The sequence below is a fragment of the Lathyrus oleraceus genome, chromosome 6 (assembly GCF_024323335.1).
Source record: "Lathyrus oleraceus cultivar Zhongwan6 chromosome 6, CAAS_Psat_ZW6_1.0, whole genome shotgun sequence".
Classification (NCBI taxonomy): Eukaryota; Viridiplantae; Streptophyta; class Magnoliopsida; order Fabales; family Fabaceae; genus Lathyrus; species Lathyrus oleraceus.
This window is the reverse complement of record NC_066584.1, coordinates 309,539,448-309,555,091: the sequence shown is the minus strand read 5'-3', so window position 1 is coordinate 309,555,091 and position 15,644 is coordinate 309,539,448. Positions and strand designations below refer to the sequence as shown.

General features: G+C 34.4%; 1 protein-coding gene across 1 annotated transcript; it reads left to right on the top strand.

Annotated features, from left to right (window-relative positions):
- The first annotated feature begins 3,176 nt into the window (after positions 1–3,176).
- On the top strand, positions 3,177–5,026 carry LOC127097530 (putative F-box protein PP2-B12). The gene is made up of 3 exons (XM_051036029.1): positions 3,177–3,479; positions 3,571–3,689; positions 4,324–5,026. The coding sequence occupies exons 1-3, from the start codon at positions 3,210–3,212 to the stop codon at positions 4,778–4,780; spliced, it is 846 nt and encodes a 281-aa protein (XP_050891986.1). The 5' UTR covers positions 3,177–3,209; the 3' UTR covers positions 4,781–5,026.
- The last annotated feature ends 10,618 nt before the right edge of the window (positions 5,027–15,644 follow it).

Here is a 15,644-nt window from a genome sequence, read left to right as displayed (position 1 = left end):
ACAAGTATCATCAACAATTTCAGAAATCAAATCTATTTGAAAAACAGAATGTTCTTCCAAGGGTTGTTGGTTTGATCCTTGAGCTTGCTGCATGGCATTCACCAAAGTGGCAAGCTGCCCAATCTGTGTTTGCAAAGTCTTTAAAGTAGAATCTACTTGTTGTTGAAACTGGAGATTATTTGCAGTCATTTGTTTGACAATATCTTCTAGTGAAGGTCCAGAAGGTGCAAAGCACATAACCTCAAATTCCTTCCGATACTCATGCGGATCCTCACCTGCAAGACCACTAAACCTTGGAAACAAGTGTATTAAACCAGATTTCAATTCAAAAGGAACCGAAACATCAAAATATTCAATACAAAAGTCATTATAATTAACATCAGGAGCAGCAAACTGCCTTAATATTCTTCGATCATCCATGTAATAATAAAAAAAAACACAGAAATATCAACTATGTCCGAAATAGACAAAAACAAATAGAAAGAAGAAAAACGATTAACATAAATTCAGAAAAATACAAAAGCACCAAACTTAATCTAATGACGTGAAATAAAAAATTTGAGATTTTTTTGGATTTTTTCGACACTATGAAAACAGTAAAAAATTAATTAAAAATAAAAAAACAAGGAATTTGGCAAATTTGACGTCAGAGTCTTTTACTCTTCTAGAGTAAGGGAGTATTGATCACACGATTTTTATGCTTCCAGTAGGAAAACAACTTATACAATCAAACACAAATTTCCCAAAAACCGGTTTTTTTTCTGACTCTAGACGCAACTCCGAACGCGAAACTGTAGAAAAATTCGGAAAAATAACAGGAAATTGCATAACAACAAAACACACAATACTTAAAACTAAACTATTGGATAATTCGACAAGAATCCCCGACAACGGCGTCAATTTGATCCGCTGTCGCACGCGGATCAAAACGAGTATTTTTGACAAAACGTAGTTAGCGACAAATTGACTCGGATTATCGTTCTCACAAGGATTCTTGAATGAATTAACCAATGATAGTAACGATTAATGGGGTTTTGGTTGGTTTAGGATTCAATTAAAAAAATAGATTAAAATAAGTGATTATTGAAATAAGCTATAGCAACAATTTACTGATTCGGTCTTTGCCTATCATCGACTATCGTAATTCCAACCGCAGATTAACTATTCTTATTCGATTATAATATCAACTGACAAGCGCAATTGATAGTATAAGTTGTATGTTCCTATTATCCGAATTAAGCAAACGGGATTAAGTTTCATGAATTAAGCAAACATGAATTAAACGGACTCGATAACGAATTAAGCAAACGAAATCGTGACTATAGTTAGGATCACACAATCAATCGGATTAAATCAATATAGCATATGTAAATCGGATTAAGCAAACAAAATACATATATTAATATTGAAAGGAATAAAAAACCTGAATAAGAATTACTAAAATCTCAAGGTATCGGAACCCGAATACAGCAAATTGTTTGGATCGATTAGTTCTTCATGAGAATTCTTGCCAAAGCTTTCCGGTCTTTCGTGAATAGTCCTCATCCTAATGTTATGCGGCTGCTAGGTATATGGAAAACAAGGAATTTGGTTTACAACCCAACTGGATCGAAAACATAACCCAAGCCCAAAACTAATGACCCAAAATTTAAATAAAACTAATGTTGCAACTTCAACGAATTTTCTGGCCCTACTACAGTCTGATTCAGCTCTCGACTTCTGAACAAAAGTTGTAGATCTTTTTCTTAGCTTTCCATCGACTGGTAGCACGTCTCAATCCGATACTTGTAGCTCAAGATATGATTTTTCTCACGAAAGCTGGTAATGCTGAAAATTAAATACGAAAATTAAATAAGTGCAAAAAATAAAATAAATTATGAAAACATATTAAAACATAAAAATAATCAAAGCAAACCGAAGAAATGCTTAAGTACAAACATGGAAGAACGTGCATCAAAATGCACTGATCATGGATTCCAACTTCTTTCTCCATTGTTAGAGTAGTTGTTGTAACTTCCTCTTCCTTCTCCTCCATGTCCTCGTCCACGCCCACGATCTTGACCACGACCTCGTCCGCTTTGCCTCTTGTAATTTGCATAATTTGCTTCCTTTATGTTGAGTTGTAGTAGTTTCTCCATAGCCTCCTTTTGTTTAATTTTTCTCTTTTGTTTTTCTTCGTATGCTTGTAAGGAACCCATGAGTTGCTCAATAGTCATGGTCTTTAAATCCCCGTGTTTCTTCAGTGTTGGTAACAATGAAGTCAAAACTTGGATTTAAAGTGCGAAGTATTTTCTCCATGACTTTTACCTCATCAACATCTTCGCCATTTCTTTTAAGTTGATTGACTACGACTAATACTCGAGAAAAATAATCAGAAATTGACTCGGACTCTTCCATAAATAAACGTTCAAAATCACCTCTAAGAGTTTGAAGACGAATCTTTTTCACATGTTCCACTCATTTGTTGCAAGTTTGAAGTTTGTCTCATGCTTCTTTGGTTGTCGTTGCGTTGGAGATCTTCTCAAATATATCTTCATCCACCGATTGATAAATGAGGAAGAAAGCTTTCTTGTCTCTCTTTCTTGACTCCCTCAATGTCTCCTTTACACCTTGACTTAACGAGGTTTCATCTTGCTCATTGAAACCTTTCTCAACGATATCCCACATATCTTGAGCTCCTAGTAGCGCTTTCATCTTGATACTCCAATTGTCATAGTTGTTCTTTGTGAGCATCAGCATTTGAAAAGAGAAACTCCCATTCGCCATTTTTTTTAGGATCTTGAAGCTCTGATGACACTTTGTTGGAAATAAATCATTTTTGTGTTTAGGAAATAAACCATATTAGACGTTTGAATAGAAATTTGGTAGGTAGGAGAATTATTTATGGAAGAGAGAATTTTGTATTTTTGCTTGATGCAAAAGTGTAGGATTACATCTATATTTATAATACTCTAAGGAGAACTCTAAACATATTAATTCTATAGAGTTCTCAATTCTAGATACTTAAAGAGTATTTTAGAAAATATTACAATCTTAAAAAATAATTAGACACTCAAAATACTACATTACTTTTCTAAAAACATTATCCAAAATAAACTAAGTCCAAATAACAAAGCCCAAAAATCAAATAATAAAATTATACTCAAATCAAATTTAATATTTCAAAAATTACATCAAAACATCAAAGTTGTAAAAAAAATAAAAAAAGAATGACAGAGTTTGAAGATTTGCCTGAAGGATGCCTCACCACCATAATATCTCGCACGACTCCTGTTGACGCCGGAAAACTCTCTCTCGTCTCTAAAACTATCCATTCTGCCTCTGATTCCGATGCTGTCTGGAATGCCTTTCTTCCTCCCAACTCCAATTTCATGGACTCTATCATCTCACATTCTCCTTCACTTGCTAATCTTCCTACCAAAAAGTCTCTCTATCTAGCCCTCTCTGATCGCCCTATCATCATCGACAATGGTCGAAAGGTATTGTTACTCTTTCTCCCAGTTTCTAGACTTCTAGGGTTTATCATCATTCACTGAATTTATGATATCAATTGAGAATGTTGAAATGCAGAGCTTTCAATTGAATAGAAAGAGTGGAAAAAAGTGTTACATGCTTGCGGCGAGATCTCTCACAGTCATTTGGGGTGATGATCAGCGCTATTGGAATTGGATTTCTACGCCTGATTCCAGGTTTCCTCTTATTTTCTGTTATCTATAATAACCTGCCAATGAACCACATACACCTCTTGGATTAGCTATGTCTCAATGCTCTTAATTTTCTTTGCCGCGTGTTTAGGCTCATTGCATGTTATTATAAGTCGGTCACAGGATTGTCCCAAGAATCAATTGGCTTTGCTTCCATATTTTCAACATTTCATGGTGAAACTTCCAAATCATAGATAATGCATAGGGTTTGGCCAATTGGTGTTCAATGTGGGTCTCTACTTCTAGACCATGCTATAGATAAATGTTTCAAAATCCATAGCTTCTCTCAAAATGAGAAGGCTATACATATTGTATCATATGTAAGATATAACTGAATATTTTTCATGAAAATATTTTCCATCTTCAACTTTTCAATACTTATTGCTAAACATGTTAAATCCCAAAGTTAACCATACACCTACACCTGAATCTGAACCTCAATATTAGTGATTCTCTTTATAGATAACAAAGAGTAAACCTTTTTAACTCAAAGTCTATCATAATCAGTTATGCATGTAATAATTTAGTTATTCTTTGGTTACAACTTCCAGATTTTAATTGATGAACTTGCGTTGTCAGTTGTATTCTTATCTTTACTATCTGCTCAAATCTTGAACAGGTTCCCTGAAATAGCTAAGCTTTGTCAGGTGTGCTGGTTTGAAATTCGTGGAATAATCAACACTCTTGCCTTGTCCCCAAATACTCAGTATGCAGCTTATCTTGTGTTCAAGATGATTGATGCCTTTGGATTTGAGGACGAAACTGCGGACTTAACAGTTGGAGTCAAAGGTGGCCATATCAACACTATATCAGTTTATTTGGATCCAAACAGTGAACCTGGGCCACCCATAGGTAGGTGGTACCCTGAGGGGAGGAGGCCGATGCCACCCAACATAGAAGAATTGCAACGTCCTAGTGTGAGAAGCGATGGATGGCTGGAGTTTGAGATGGGAGAATTCTTCAATTCAAGCCTCGAAGATGAAGTCGAGATGACTGTTACGGAGATAAAGGGTAATTGGTGGAAGGGGGGTTTTTTTCTTGAAGGAATAGAATTTAGGCCTAAAGAAGACAATTAAGCAACATCACTGAATAGAAGTTAGGCCTAAACAAGACAATTAAGCAACATTACTGAACTATGCAGTGTTTTGTGTCTTGTTTCAAACTGTCTCTTGATTTGCAGTCTCTTAATAACATTGATTAAAGTTGAATCAATGTTTGATAGATTAGAATTTAAGTTATAAAAAATGTGTCATTTATACTTTTTTGTTGTTTCAAAATAATTGTTCATTTACAATATCAATGCAATATTTTCTTTCCTACTAGTACTATATCTAAAATAATTGTTCAATTTTTTAATTCTTTCTCATGGTGGAATTTGGATGAACTGAGGTTAATAGAAATCAGTTAGTGTGCTATCCGATTTATGGTTGCCGTCACAAATTTTTAGTTTGGTTTTCTTTAATAAAACCAATGTTTATATACCTAGCATCTTTACTGCACCTGTCTTAATGTTGATAATGTTCAAACTTCTACTCCAACATAATTGCTTCTACTGCACTAATAATATTCAAATTGTTGGATTAACCCGTAATGGCATTAACACTCAAGCTTTGATTTTAAAGTGCTAACAACCGTTGCTATTTACTTATAATTTATAAAAAAAAATTGTAGTAGCAGGGGATTGAACCGCTATCTTAGTCATTTTTTTTATTTCATTTAACGGACTTCTTTCTTTTCTCTATTTTTTGAAAGGTGTCTATCTTGTTAATGGTTAGTGAGAAACAACCACTATAAAATTTTGGATTTTCACGACTTCTTCGACACTTCAAAAATGTGTGCAAAGAAAAGCATGTCGTTGATCCTTTTATTGGATAATGTGTAGATGAACTGATTCTTTTGAAGATTGAATGCATAATAAAACTATTTGAACACAACTACCTCGTCCCTGATTAAGATTAAGGGTTTTTAATTCCAAAAGAAACACCAACAGTTAGGCTCAAAGTGGTTGACTAGGGATTAACTCCTTATCTCTTTGATGTTTGGGGATTAGAAACAAGGCCTCACACTTAGCAAAGTTTTCATTGAAAGAATACCTCCGCGATTTAGGGTGTTTAGTTTTCATCATCCTCCTTCCAATCTTTGTTAAAACAATAATTTGATAAGTGAATGGGAGATATATATTTTTTGGTTTTGATATAAATGGAAAATGAGTGAATACAACATGATTGATTCAAAAAATGCATGATCACTTCATTAATATTACCATTAAAAGAAAACAACAATACTTAAAAGCAAATAAGTGCTTAACATGTAAAGAAATTATAAATGAAATGCTAGAAGAAACCAAATGATTGCCAGTGCAGAGGATGAGCTTCCTTTTCTTGATCCACTATTAGGATAGCATTTTTAAGAGTTGGAGGTCGTCATGCTCATTGAGACCAGTATGATAATCATGTTCACACCCATTCTTGGAAATTTCTTCCATAGCATGGACCAATGGACCCGCATGACCAACTAAAGGATTAATGTTGATATGAAGGCCTTGAGGCGTAAATAAGATCAACTCGGAATCAATCAGATCTTGCACCCTTCTCTTGAGTGCTTTGCAGCCCTCAGCTAAATATCCTTGTGCACCAGCGTGGAAGTTACATCAGGCATTGGGGTTAAAGCCTGGTGGGTATGGAGGAGGCATTGGGTTCAGTTCATGCGGCTCTACCAATCCATTATTGATCAACTATGGCAGTATTTTACTATATGGCACTAGCAAATGATCAAACTGCCTCTTTGGACTTTGAGTGCATTAACATTGTCGTGGTAGAGCGTACTGCCATTAGAATGTTTGTTTTTGTGTAACATGTTGTTGGCATTGAGGGGGTCATCGATTTGGAGGAGGATATTGACCATGGATGTAAGAACAAGATTTGGTTATGCATATGGATTTTAGTTTTGATGATAACAACACATTGTTTCTTAGAGAACAATTTTGTATCCTAATGGTTTTGTCTAGTGTATAGTTGTTGCTAACATGTTCTGATTTTGAAGATCTGGCGTGTGACGTCATTAGATTCTTGACTCAACACACTCTGACTCTGAAGAGATACAAAAGTATTTTACAAGATGATGTCAAGTTCTAGAATGCTCTTAGACAACGGTTCTGATGAATGTTTATATTAAAGCTTCTGACTATGACTCTGATAAAAGATCCTTCGGAGGTGTGTCAAGCCTTCCAGATTCTGCGCTCTCAAGTTCTGAAGACTCTGAAGAACAAGATCTGAAGACTAGGCTCTGAGGAATTGTGTCAAGACTCTGAAGACCAAGGTTCTGAAGATTCTCTCAACCAGTCTCTTGATCCTTCTAAACATGCTTCAACATCATTTATTCAGAAGCCTCTAAAGATTAGAAGATAAGATCAAAAGATTTTGTCTAAGTAAAATAGTACACAATAGAAGATCAAATATTTCTTCCACTATGCTGATTTTGTGGGCTAAGGACTGTGCTATTGTACCATTTTTCCTCCCATTATGCAAGCCGTTATGCAAGGCTACAATTGCATTTTAGTATTCCAATTCTACCCTCCAATAGATCTTTCATTGCCTATATAAATGAGAGTTGGAAGATTAGACAAGCTGCTAGTTGTTATTGCTAATTCACCATGCTAATTTACGTGAACATACACAACGTTTTTGTTGAACTAAATATTATTGTGTATAGAACATAGAAACACATATATAGATTTTGTTTGTATTGTGTGGAAAATTCATTGTACTAAAACTTGTGTTATTATGCTTTCTTAGAAGCCATCTTGTAAGCACATTCTTGTAATCTCATTTGTTTGAGTTGTATTCCTTGAGTGACTAGGGTTTAGTCCGATAGACTCAAGAAGACAAAGATGAGTAGTCTTTGTGTATCTATAATCAATTCCGATTATAGTGGATTAAGTCCTTATTGATAAGGAAAAATCACCTTGGCGAATGGACTGGAGTTATCTTAGTTAACAACTAACCAATATAAAAATAATGGTGTTATTTTTCTTGTTTGTGTTTACTGTTTGATTGCGTTGGACTGAAAAAGTTTTAATCTTAGAAACCCAATTCAAACCCCCATTTCTTGTGTTTCTCTCCACCTTTAGTTGGCATCATAGGTCCGATTCTGGTCTTGATAAGACTATCAAACACTTAACAGTGTTAGATAAAGATCTAGTTGTGAAACATAATGGTTGATATCTCACCACCAGTTTCTTCTATAAATGATAGAGATCACTATAATGCTAAACGTCATATTTTTTATGGAGAAAGATTTGATTACTGGAAATATATAACAAAAAACTTATTTCTAGTTCATGACGTTGATCTATGGGATATAGTAGTTGATGGCTACATACACCATGTAGATGATGGAATAACATAAGAAAGATTATATAAATCATCACAAAACTAGAACTATTTTGCCGAACGCCATTTCATACACTGAGTATGAAAAGATCGCCAACAGAGATACTGCAAAGTCCATATTTGATTCTCTGAGGATGAATCATGAAGGGAACGCCCTAGTCAAAGAAACCAAGGCACTTTCCTTTATTCAAAAATATGAAGCGTTCAAGATGAAGAAGGTGAAACTGTTGAGAACATGTTCTCAAGGTTTCAAACTCTTGTTGCGGAACTTAAAGTTCTAGACAAAGGGTATTCTATTTTGATCATGTGAAGAAGATCATCAGAAGTTTACTTAAAAGATGGAGACCTATGGTAACTACTTTGGAGTTATCAAAGGATTTGAACAACACTTATCTTGAATAACTCATTAGTTATTTATGAAGTCATGAAATTGAGCTTGAATAAGATGAGACCAAGAGAAATAGAAAATATGTTGCTCTAAAGTCTTTAGGAAAGTCTAAAAATACAAAAGCTCTTCAATAAAAAGAAGATGAAGATTATGAAGAGGAATCAGAAGAAGAATATTAATTGTCTCTTCTTTCCAGGCGTGTCAATCAACTCTGGAAGAAAGGACAAGGCAAATTCAGAGGAAAAAGAAGGACATGTGGTCCTACTTTTGGATTCAAGAAAGCTGGAGCCAACAAAAACATCACTTGTTTTGAGTGCAAGGAGCCAGGCCATTTCGAGAATGAATGTCCTAAGTTAAAGAAAGACAAACCTAATAAGAAGAACTTCAGAGGAAATAAGAAGGGTCTGATGGCTACATGGGATGATTCAAAATCCTCGAAAGCCGACTCAGAAGAAGAGAAAACTAATGTGGTGCTGATGGCATGCACAGAAGATCCCGTTGAGAAAATTTCAAATAGAATTAGAATCTGAGTCAGATTCTGAAGAGGTATTTGTTGAACTCTCTCGCTCTGAACTTGAATCTAGTTTATCAGAAGTTCTGGATAAGTATCACAAGCTCTTGAACAAATACAAGGATCTGAAAAAGATTCATGTATTTGAGTCAGAAGCATATTGTGAGCTTAAGAAAGATTTTTCAAGTTTAAGTGAAGAAAAAATTATTTTGAAAAATGATAACTCCGTGCTTCAGAGTAAGATTTCCAAACTTGAGAAGCAAAATCTTGTAGAAGCCTTTACAGACTCTGGCGATGTCATAAAGAAATATGACAAGTCCTTCTAGAAATTTCTTTCTAGAAGCCTAAATAGAAATGTAATGGCTTTAATGATTTATGGCGTAAACAGAAACAGAACAAGAGGAATTGGTTATGACTCTGATGAAGAATCTAATTCTGAAAAAGATGTTAAACAAAAAAATCTTCATTCACATTTTGTTCCTTCTGGTAAACAAAACAGTGTTATTCCTAAATGTAAAACCTTTTCAAAACCTAATGCTAAAGCAAAAGCTTATTCCCATTTCAATTATGCATACATGTATACATATCATGAACAAAAACTCAAGTTTGTTAAAAACTCTAAGAAGACTAACCAAAAATGACCCAGAAAGTTATGGGTACTTAAGGATAAGATAATTTATGTTGCAGACATCCTTAACAATGCAGCTGAGACACTAATCGTGGTACCTGGACTCTAGATGCTCGCGACACGTGACGGGAAGAAGGCATATGTTCCAAAGCTTGGAACTTAAGCCTAGAGGCGTCATTGGTTTTGAAGGTGATCAGAAAGGAAAAATCATTGGCTCTAAAAAAATAGGTAACGGTTCTCTCCCTTCCATTACTAATGCTTTATTAGTTGAAGGATTAATGCATAACCTTTTGTCTATAAGTCATTTAAGTGATAATAGTTATGACATTATTTTCAATCAAAAGTTCTATAAAGCTGTCAATCAGAAGGATGGTTCAGTTCTTTTTAATGGAATAAGGAAGAACACCATTTATAAGATAAGATTTTCTTATTTGAAAAATCAAAATGTAAATGTCTAATGTCTGTAAATGAAGAGCAATGGACGTGACATAGACGATTGACCCATGTTAGCATGAGGAGGATTTCTAAGCTAAATAAGCTTAATTTAGTCAGAGGCCTACCAAATCTGAAGTTTGCTTCAGATGCTATTTGTGAAGCATGTCATAAAGGCAAGTTTTCTAAAACTTCTTTAAAAGCTAAAAATGTTGTTTCCACCTCCAGACCATTGGAACTTCTGCACATTGATCTTTTTGGACCAGTGAAAACTACTTCTCTAAATGGTAAAAAGTACGGACTAGTCATTGTTGATGACTATAACAGGTGGACATGACTGAAATTTCTTAGACACAAGGATGAGTTATATTCTATTTTTTTACCTTATGCTCATAAGTGCAAAATGAGAAGGATCTCAAAATTGTTAAAGTCATAAGTGATCAGGGTGGAGAATTTGAAAACAAAGATTTGAAAAACCTTTTAATGCAAATGACATTTCCCATGATTTCTCCTTCCCTAGAACTCCATAACAAAATGGATTTGTATAGAGGAAGAATATGACTCTGTAAGAGATGGCCAAAACCATGATCATTGAGACTAATGTGGCTAAGCACTTCTAGGAAAAGGCAGTCAACACAACATGTTACATTCAGAACAGTATCTCTATAAAACCTATTCTGGGTAAGACTCCCTATGAATTATGGAAGAACATAATATTCATTTGAATTTATCATCAAAATATTCATTTGAATTTTATTAATCATTTTCATGCATCATAAAAAAAATCAATATTTTTAGAAAGCACAAAATATCTCTCATTTATTACAATATTATTTCATGTATATATTACATCATTATTTCATGCATATATTACATCATTATTCACTATTTAATTAAATAAGTTTCTAGAAGGCACTTACACTCTATACATAATTCCTAAACTACCATTTTTAGAGTCTATAAATAAAATCATTCTCATTCACAAATCTCACCACCAATTATTCACAAAAACTAAGTCAAAACCCTCTTCATTTTATTTCAAGTTATTTCTTTCTTTTTATTGAATAGGTAGGCTCTTACGCTTATTTATTTATTTAATTCTATTGTATTTTTACTCTTCTTTTATTTATTTAGTATCTTAATCATCACCATTTTGCATGGAAACTCAATTGATTTTAAATTAAGAGTTGAAAAGTGTTATTGAATCTCCATAAGCAAAAGTGATTTGTTGTTGTTTAAATGACTCTTATGCCTGTTCTTTATTTAATTCTATTTATTTTTACTTTTGCTTTATTTATTTAGTACCTTAATAATTATCTTTCTGTATGGAAACTCAATTGATTTCAAAATCAAGAGTTTAAAGTGTTCTTGAACCTTCATAAATAAAAAGAGTCAAATACAAATTAATGCTTGTTTTATATAAATAATGTATCTAATAACTTCCTAACATCATCCCGAACATGAATTCATAGTTTGTTTGTCATGAGGGTGGATAAAATTGTCAAATCAAGCAAATATATGCTGCTGTAACTTGTTGATTTTCTAATTTTCGTTGTTGAATATTTTCTAATTTTGAATGTATCATTGTTTTCGTGAGATCGAGTAGATAAATTTTCATTATTTATTTGCCTAATTTCATGAAAAATTGAGAAAGTTATGTTGTTTTTACGTTTTTGTTGTAACCATTTTCTTTCATTTTTGTTGTTACGGGATTAGTAACCAAATGTGGAGTTGGGAAAGATGAAGTCTTCCCACACCCCTTGATTTCTTATCACACCCCTGTGGACTCCCACTCCTTTGGGCCTAGAGTACTTTTCTAGCTACACCCCTAATTTTCAATCTATTTTTGTCTTTTGTATATTTTTATTTATTTATTATTTATTTATTATTGCTTTTTTTTGTTCTTTATTTTATTTCCTTTAGTTTTTAAGTCTTTTACCTATCGTATTGATAGTGTGTCCTTTCTCTTTTATTATTATTTTTTATTTATTTTTTATTTATTTTTTATTACTTTATTTTTTAATTTATTTTATTGCATTTTTAGTTGACTTGAAATGGATGGCCTTTTGGTTGCGCTGATGTTCACTAACTCTAGCTTGGTCCCTTGGAGAATCAAGTCTCATTGGCTCAATTGCTTATTCTATACGCAATCCATTGGTTTCATGGTCTCTCATATTTATAGGGAAGCCAATTGTTGTATTGATTTAATTGCTAACTTAAGCTTAAAAACTAAATCTTTCTTTTGGAATTCTCAAATTCATAGCGATATTATTAAAGATTACCTATTAGACAAGAATGATACCCTTAGGCTAAGACTTTGATCTTAATGGGTCTTAGTTTGACCTCCTATTGTGTTCTTGTATCTCTTGGTTTCTTCTTTTATATATTTCTTCTTTTAGTGTAAAAAGTAAAAGAAACTTTTGTTCTCATAATTATTTTGTCACGTAATATTAGGGTTAAAATCCCCCTTGTGTTCTTGTATCTCTTGGTTCTCATAATATATTTCTTCTTTTATATATTCCGTCACATGATATTAGGGTTGGTAAAAAAGGAGAAACAAGAGTGGTTGAGCGGTGTTCTTCCATTTCAGAATCATCGGGCCCAAAATTTTCAGGGGATTCCATCATGTGTTGTGAAGAGTTGTCGAATGAGGATGTGGTGTTGGGTAATAGGAGCTTTTGGAAAAAGTCATACTTTGATGTTTCTTGGAAGTTATGGGATAAGGTATCAATGTTGGGAGTTCAATGAGGAAAAGACGAAGGTTCCCATTAGAAGCCATTAGAAGTTCGGAAAGAAAAGATAAAGTTTCAAGAAGTCAGAAAGAAGTAAAAAAAACAGGTTCCTTGTGAATATTCTTTCTTTTAATATAAGAGGTTGTGGTAGTTCGATTAAGCGGGACAATCTTAGTAAATTGATTAGGAAGGAAGACTTTGACATTTGTTTTATTTAAGAGACAAAAGTTCAAAAGTTTGATGAGAATTTGGTTGTTGCTTCGTGGGGGAATAAGGAAGTGGAATGGGCATTTAAAGGGTTGAATGGTTATTCGGGGGGCTTGCTTATTATGTGGAAGAAAGGGTTGTTTAATCTTTATGTTAGTTATCATGGAGAAGGTTTTGTTGGTATTATTGTGGGTAGGAAAGGAGGTAATTTTTTTGTGGTGAACATGTATTCTTCTTTTGTGTTAGTCTTTTGAAGATAAAGTTATAAAAAGAGTTGTTGAATTGTAAAAAGAAGTTTTTTGGGAGAAAGTGGTGTGTATGAGAGGATTTTGATGCTATAAGGAATGAGGGGGAGAGGAAGGGTAAGCGTTAAAATGTTAATAGAGGTAAAATAATGTAGTTTATGAAGGAGAATTGCCATCCAAGGCGCAGCGGAATTTAAAATTTCTCCATTTAGTGATCCTTACGAATGGGCATGATCAGTGATAGAATCGTTACCTCTTGTGGCGATTCAAACCTTTGGTGCAAATCTCTTGTAACGATCAAAACCTTGGATACAAATCCACGGAGCGATCACGAACGTTGAACGATGACAACGTCTCTACTCAGTCCACACGAACGGGTTCCTTCAATCTCAGTGCTAGCTGGTACGAATGAAGGCTTTGAGTGAGAGAGAGAGGAAACGAAATTCCAATTAGAGTGACAATGCTTCTACCCAAGGGTTCTATTTATAGAACCACTTGTGTGGGCTTCAAGCTAAAAAGCCCACTTAAGTGTATTTTGGCCCATATCTCATAATATGCCAAAATCACTTAAGTATTTGGTACCTTACCATATTTCGTATTCCACTTAAGTGCACCGTACCTTACGGTGTTCCTTTGTTACTCTATCTCTCATCAATCCGTCCTTTGTGTGTGACCCTGTAGGTTTTCGCGACGTTGGCAATTATATTAAATCACGCATTTAATATAATAAACAGTGAGCGGTATCTAGCAACACATCACTGCTACCCAAGTCACGAAAATGTCATGTGATATGACAAAACCTCATGTGATAATAATTATGTGTATAATTACCCCTTTGCCCTTATGTCTATATTGAACACAAGGTATAGACCGTGTCATCCTTGTCTAGTTCAATATTGGGCCCATAGACATTTATCCTGTTACGCAGGATGGGCAAATTCCATCTATGACACTCATGTCCCTCAGCATGCTTTGTGGAGTACCCATCAACTGTCTTTATGGTTATCCAGTTACGGACAACGTTGGATCAGCAATAAAGCACTCGACTCTACATCTAGGATCCATAGTGGTTTCAGGTCGAAAAGTGGTATACACCATTATCACCATGAGAATAACTTATGACACTTTGCATAACTTTCTATATAGTATTCTCATAGCGGGTCAATCCGGTATAAATATTACTCTTAATATTCATACCTATGTTTAAGACTTGATAACTCTTTATCCATGATGCATGAGATGTGATCATCAGTCTACAAACATAATAGTCTTAATGCTTTAATGTTATCCCACTTCACAATAAAGCTCGACAACGGATACTTTAAGAATAGTGTCTTTATGTTTAATGTGCTCTCATGATTAAGTCACACTTAATACATTAAACGGACTATCTATTCCAGGGACTTTATTAATCAACCATAATAAAGAAAAAGCCTTTTTATTAGTTAATAAATAATTCGATACAAGTACCAAAAGTATTGGCCTCTAGGGCTTACACCAACAATCTCCCACTAGCACTAGAGCCAATCAGGCATACTCCTAATGCCCATTGATCTAGTATGGCCATCATGCTTCTGCTGCGCAAGAGGCTTTGTCAGTGGATCAGCAATATTGTCGAGTGTAGGTACTCTACATATTTTCACATCTCCTCTATCTATTATCTCTCGAATGAGGTGATAACGCCTGAGTATGTGTTTGGATCGTTGGTGTGATCTAGGTTCCTTAGCTTGTGCGATAGCACCATTGTTATCACAATAGAGACCAATGGGATCCACAATGCTAGGAACTATTTCAAGTTCACTAATGAACTTTTTGATCCAAACAACTTCCTTTGCTGCACTTGAGGCAGCAATATACTCGGCCTCGGTTGTAGAATCAGCAACTGTAGCTTGCTTTGAACTTTTCCAGCTCACAGCGCCACCGTTCAAGCAAAACACATAACCAGATTGCGATCTAAAGTCATCCTTATCTGTCTGGAAGATAGCATCGGTGTAACCAATTACAACCAATTCTTCCTGACCTCCATATATCAAGAATGAGTCCTTAGTCCTTCTCAAGTACTTAAGGATATTCTTGACAGCTATCCAATGGGCATCACCAGGATCAGATTGGTACCTACTCGTTGCACTTAAAGCATACGAGACATCTGGTCGAGTACATAACATGGCATACATGATAGATCCTATTGCAGATGCATATGGAATCTTATTCATGCGATCCCTTTCTTCCTTAGTTGAAGGGGATTGTGCTTTTGATAGACACATGCCATGTTGCATAGGTATGAATCCTTTCTTGGAATCATGCATATTAAAGTGTCTCAGCACTTTGTCTATGTATGTACTCTGACTTAGGCCAAGCAGTTTTTGTGATCTATCTCTATAGATTTTGATTCCTAATATATAGGAT

Bases quoted from the DNA above. Each gene is read 5' to 3' on its own strand.
- LOC127097530 (XM_051036029.1), top strand. From the start codon at position 3,210: ATGACAGAGTTTGAAGATTTGCCTGAAGGATGCCTCACCACCATAATA. The intron at 3,480-3,570 runs GTATTGTTACTC...GTTGAAATGCAG, and splicing joins TCATCGACAATGGTCGAAAG to AGCTTTCAATTGAATAGAAA. The intron at 3,690-4,323 runs GTTTCCTCTTAT...AATCTTGAACAG, and splicing joins ATTTCTACGCCTGATTCCAG to GTTCCCTGAAATAGCTAAGC.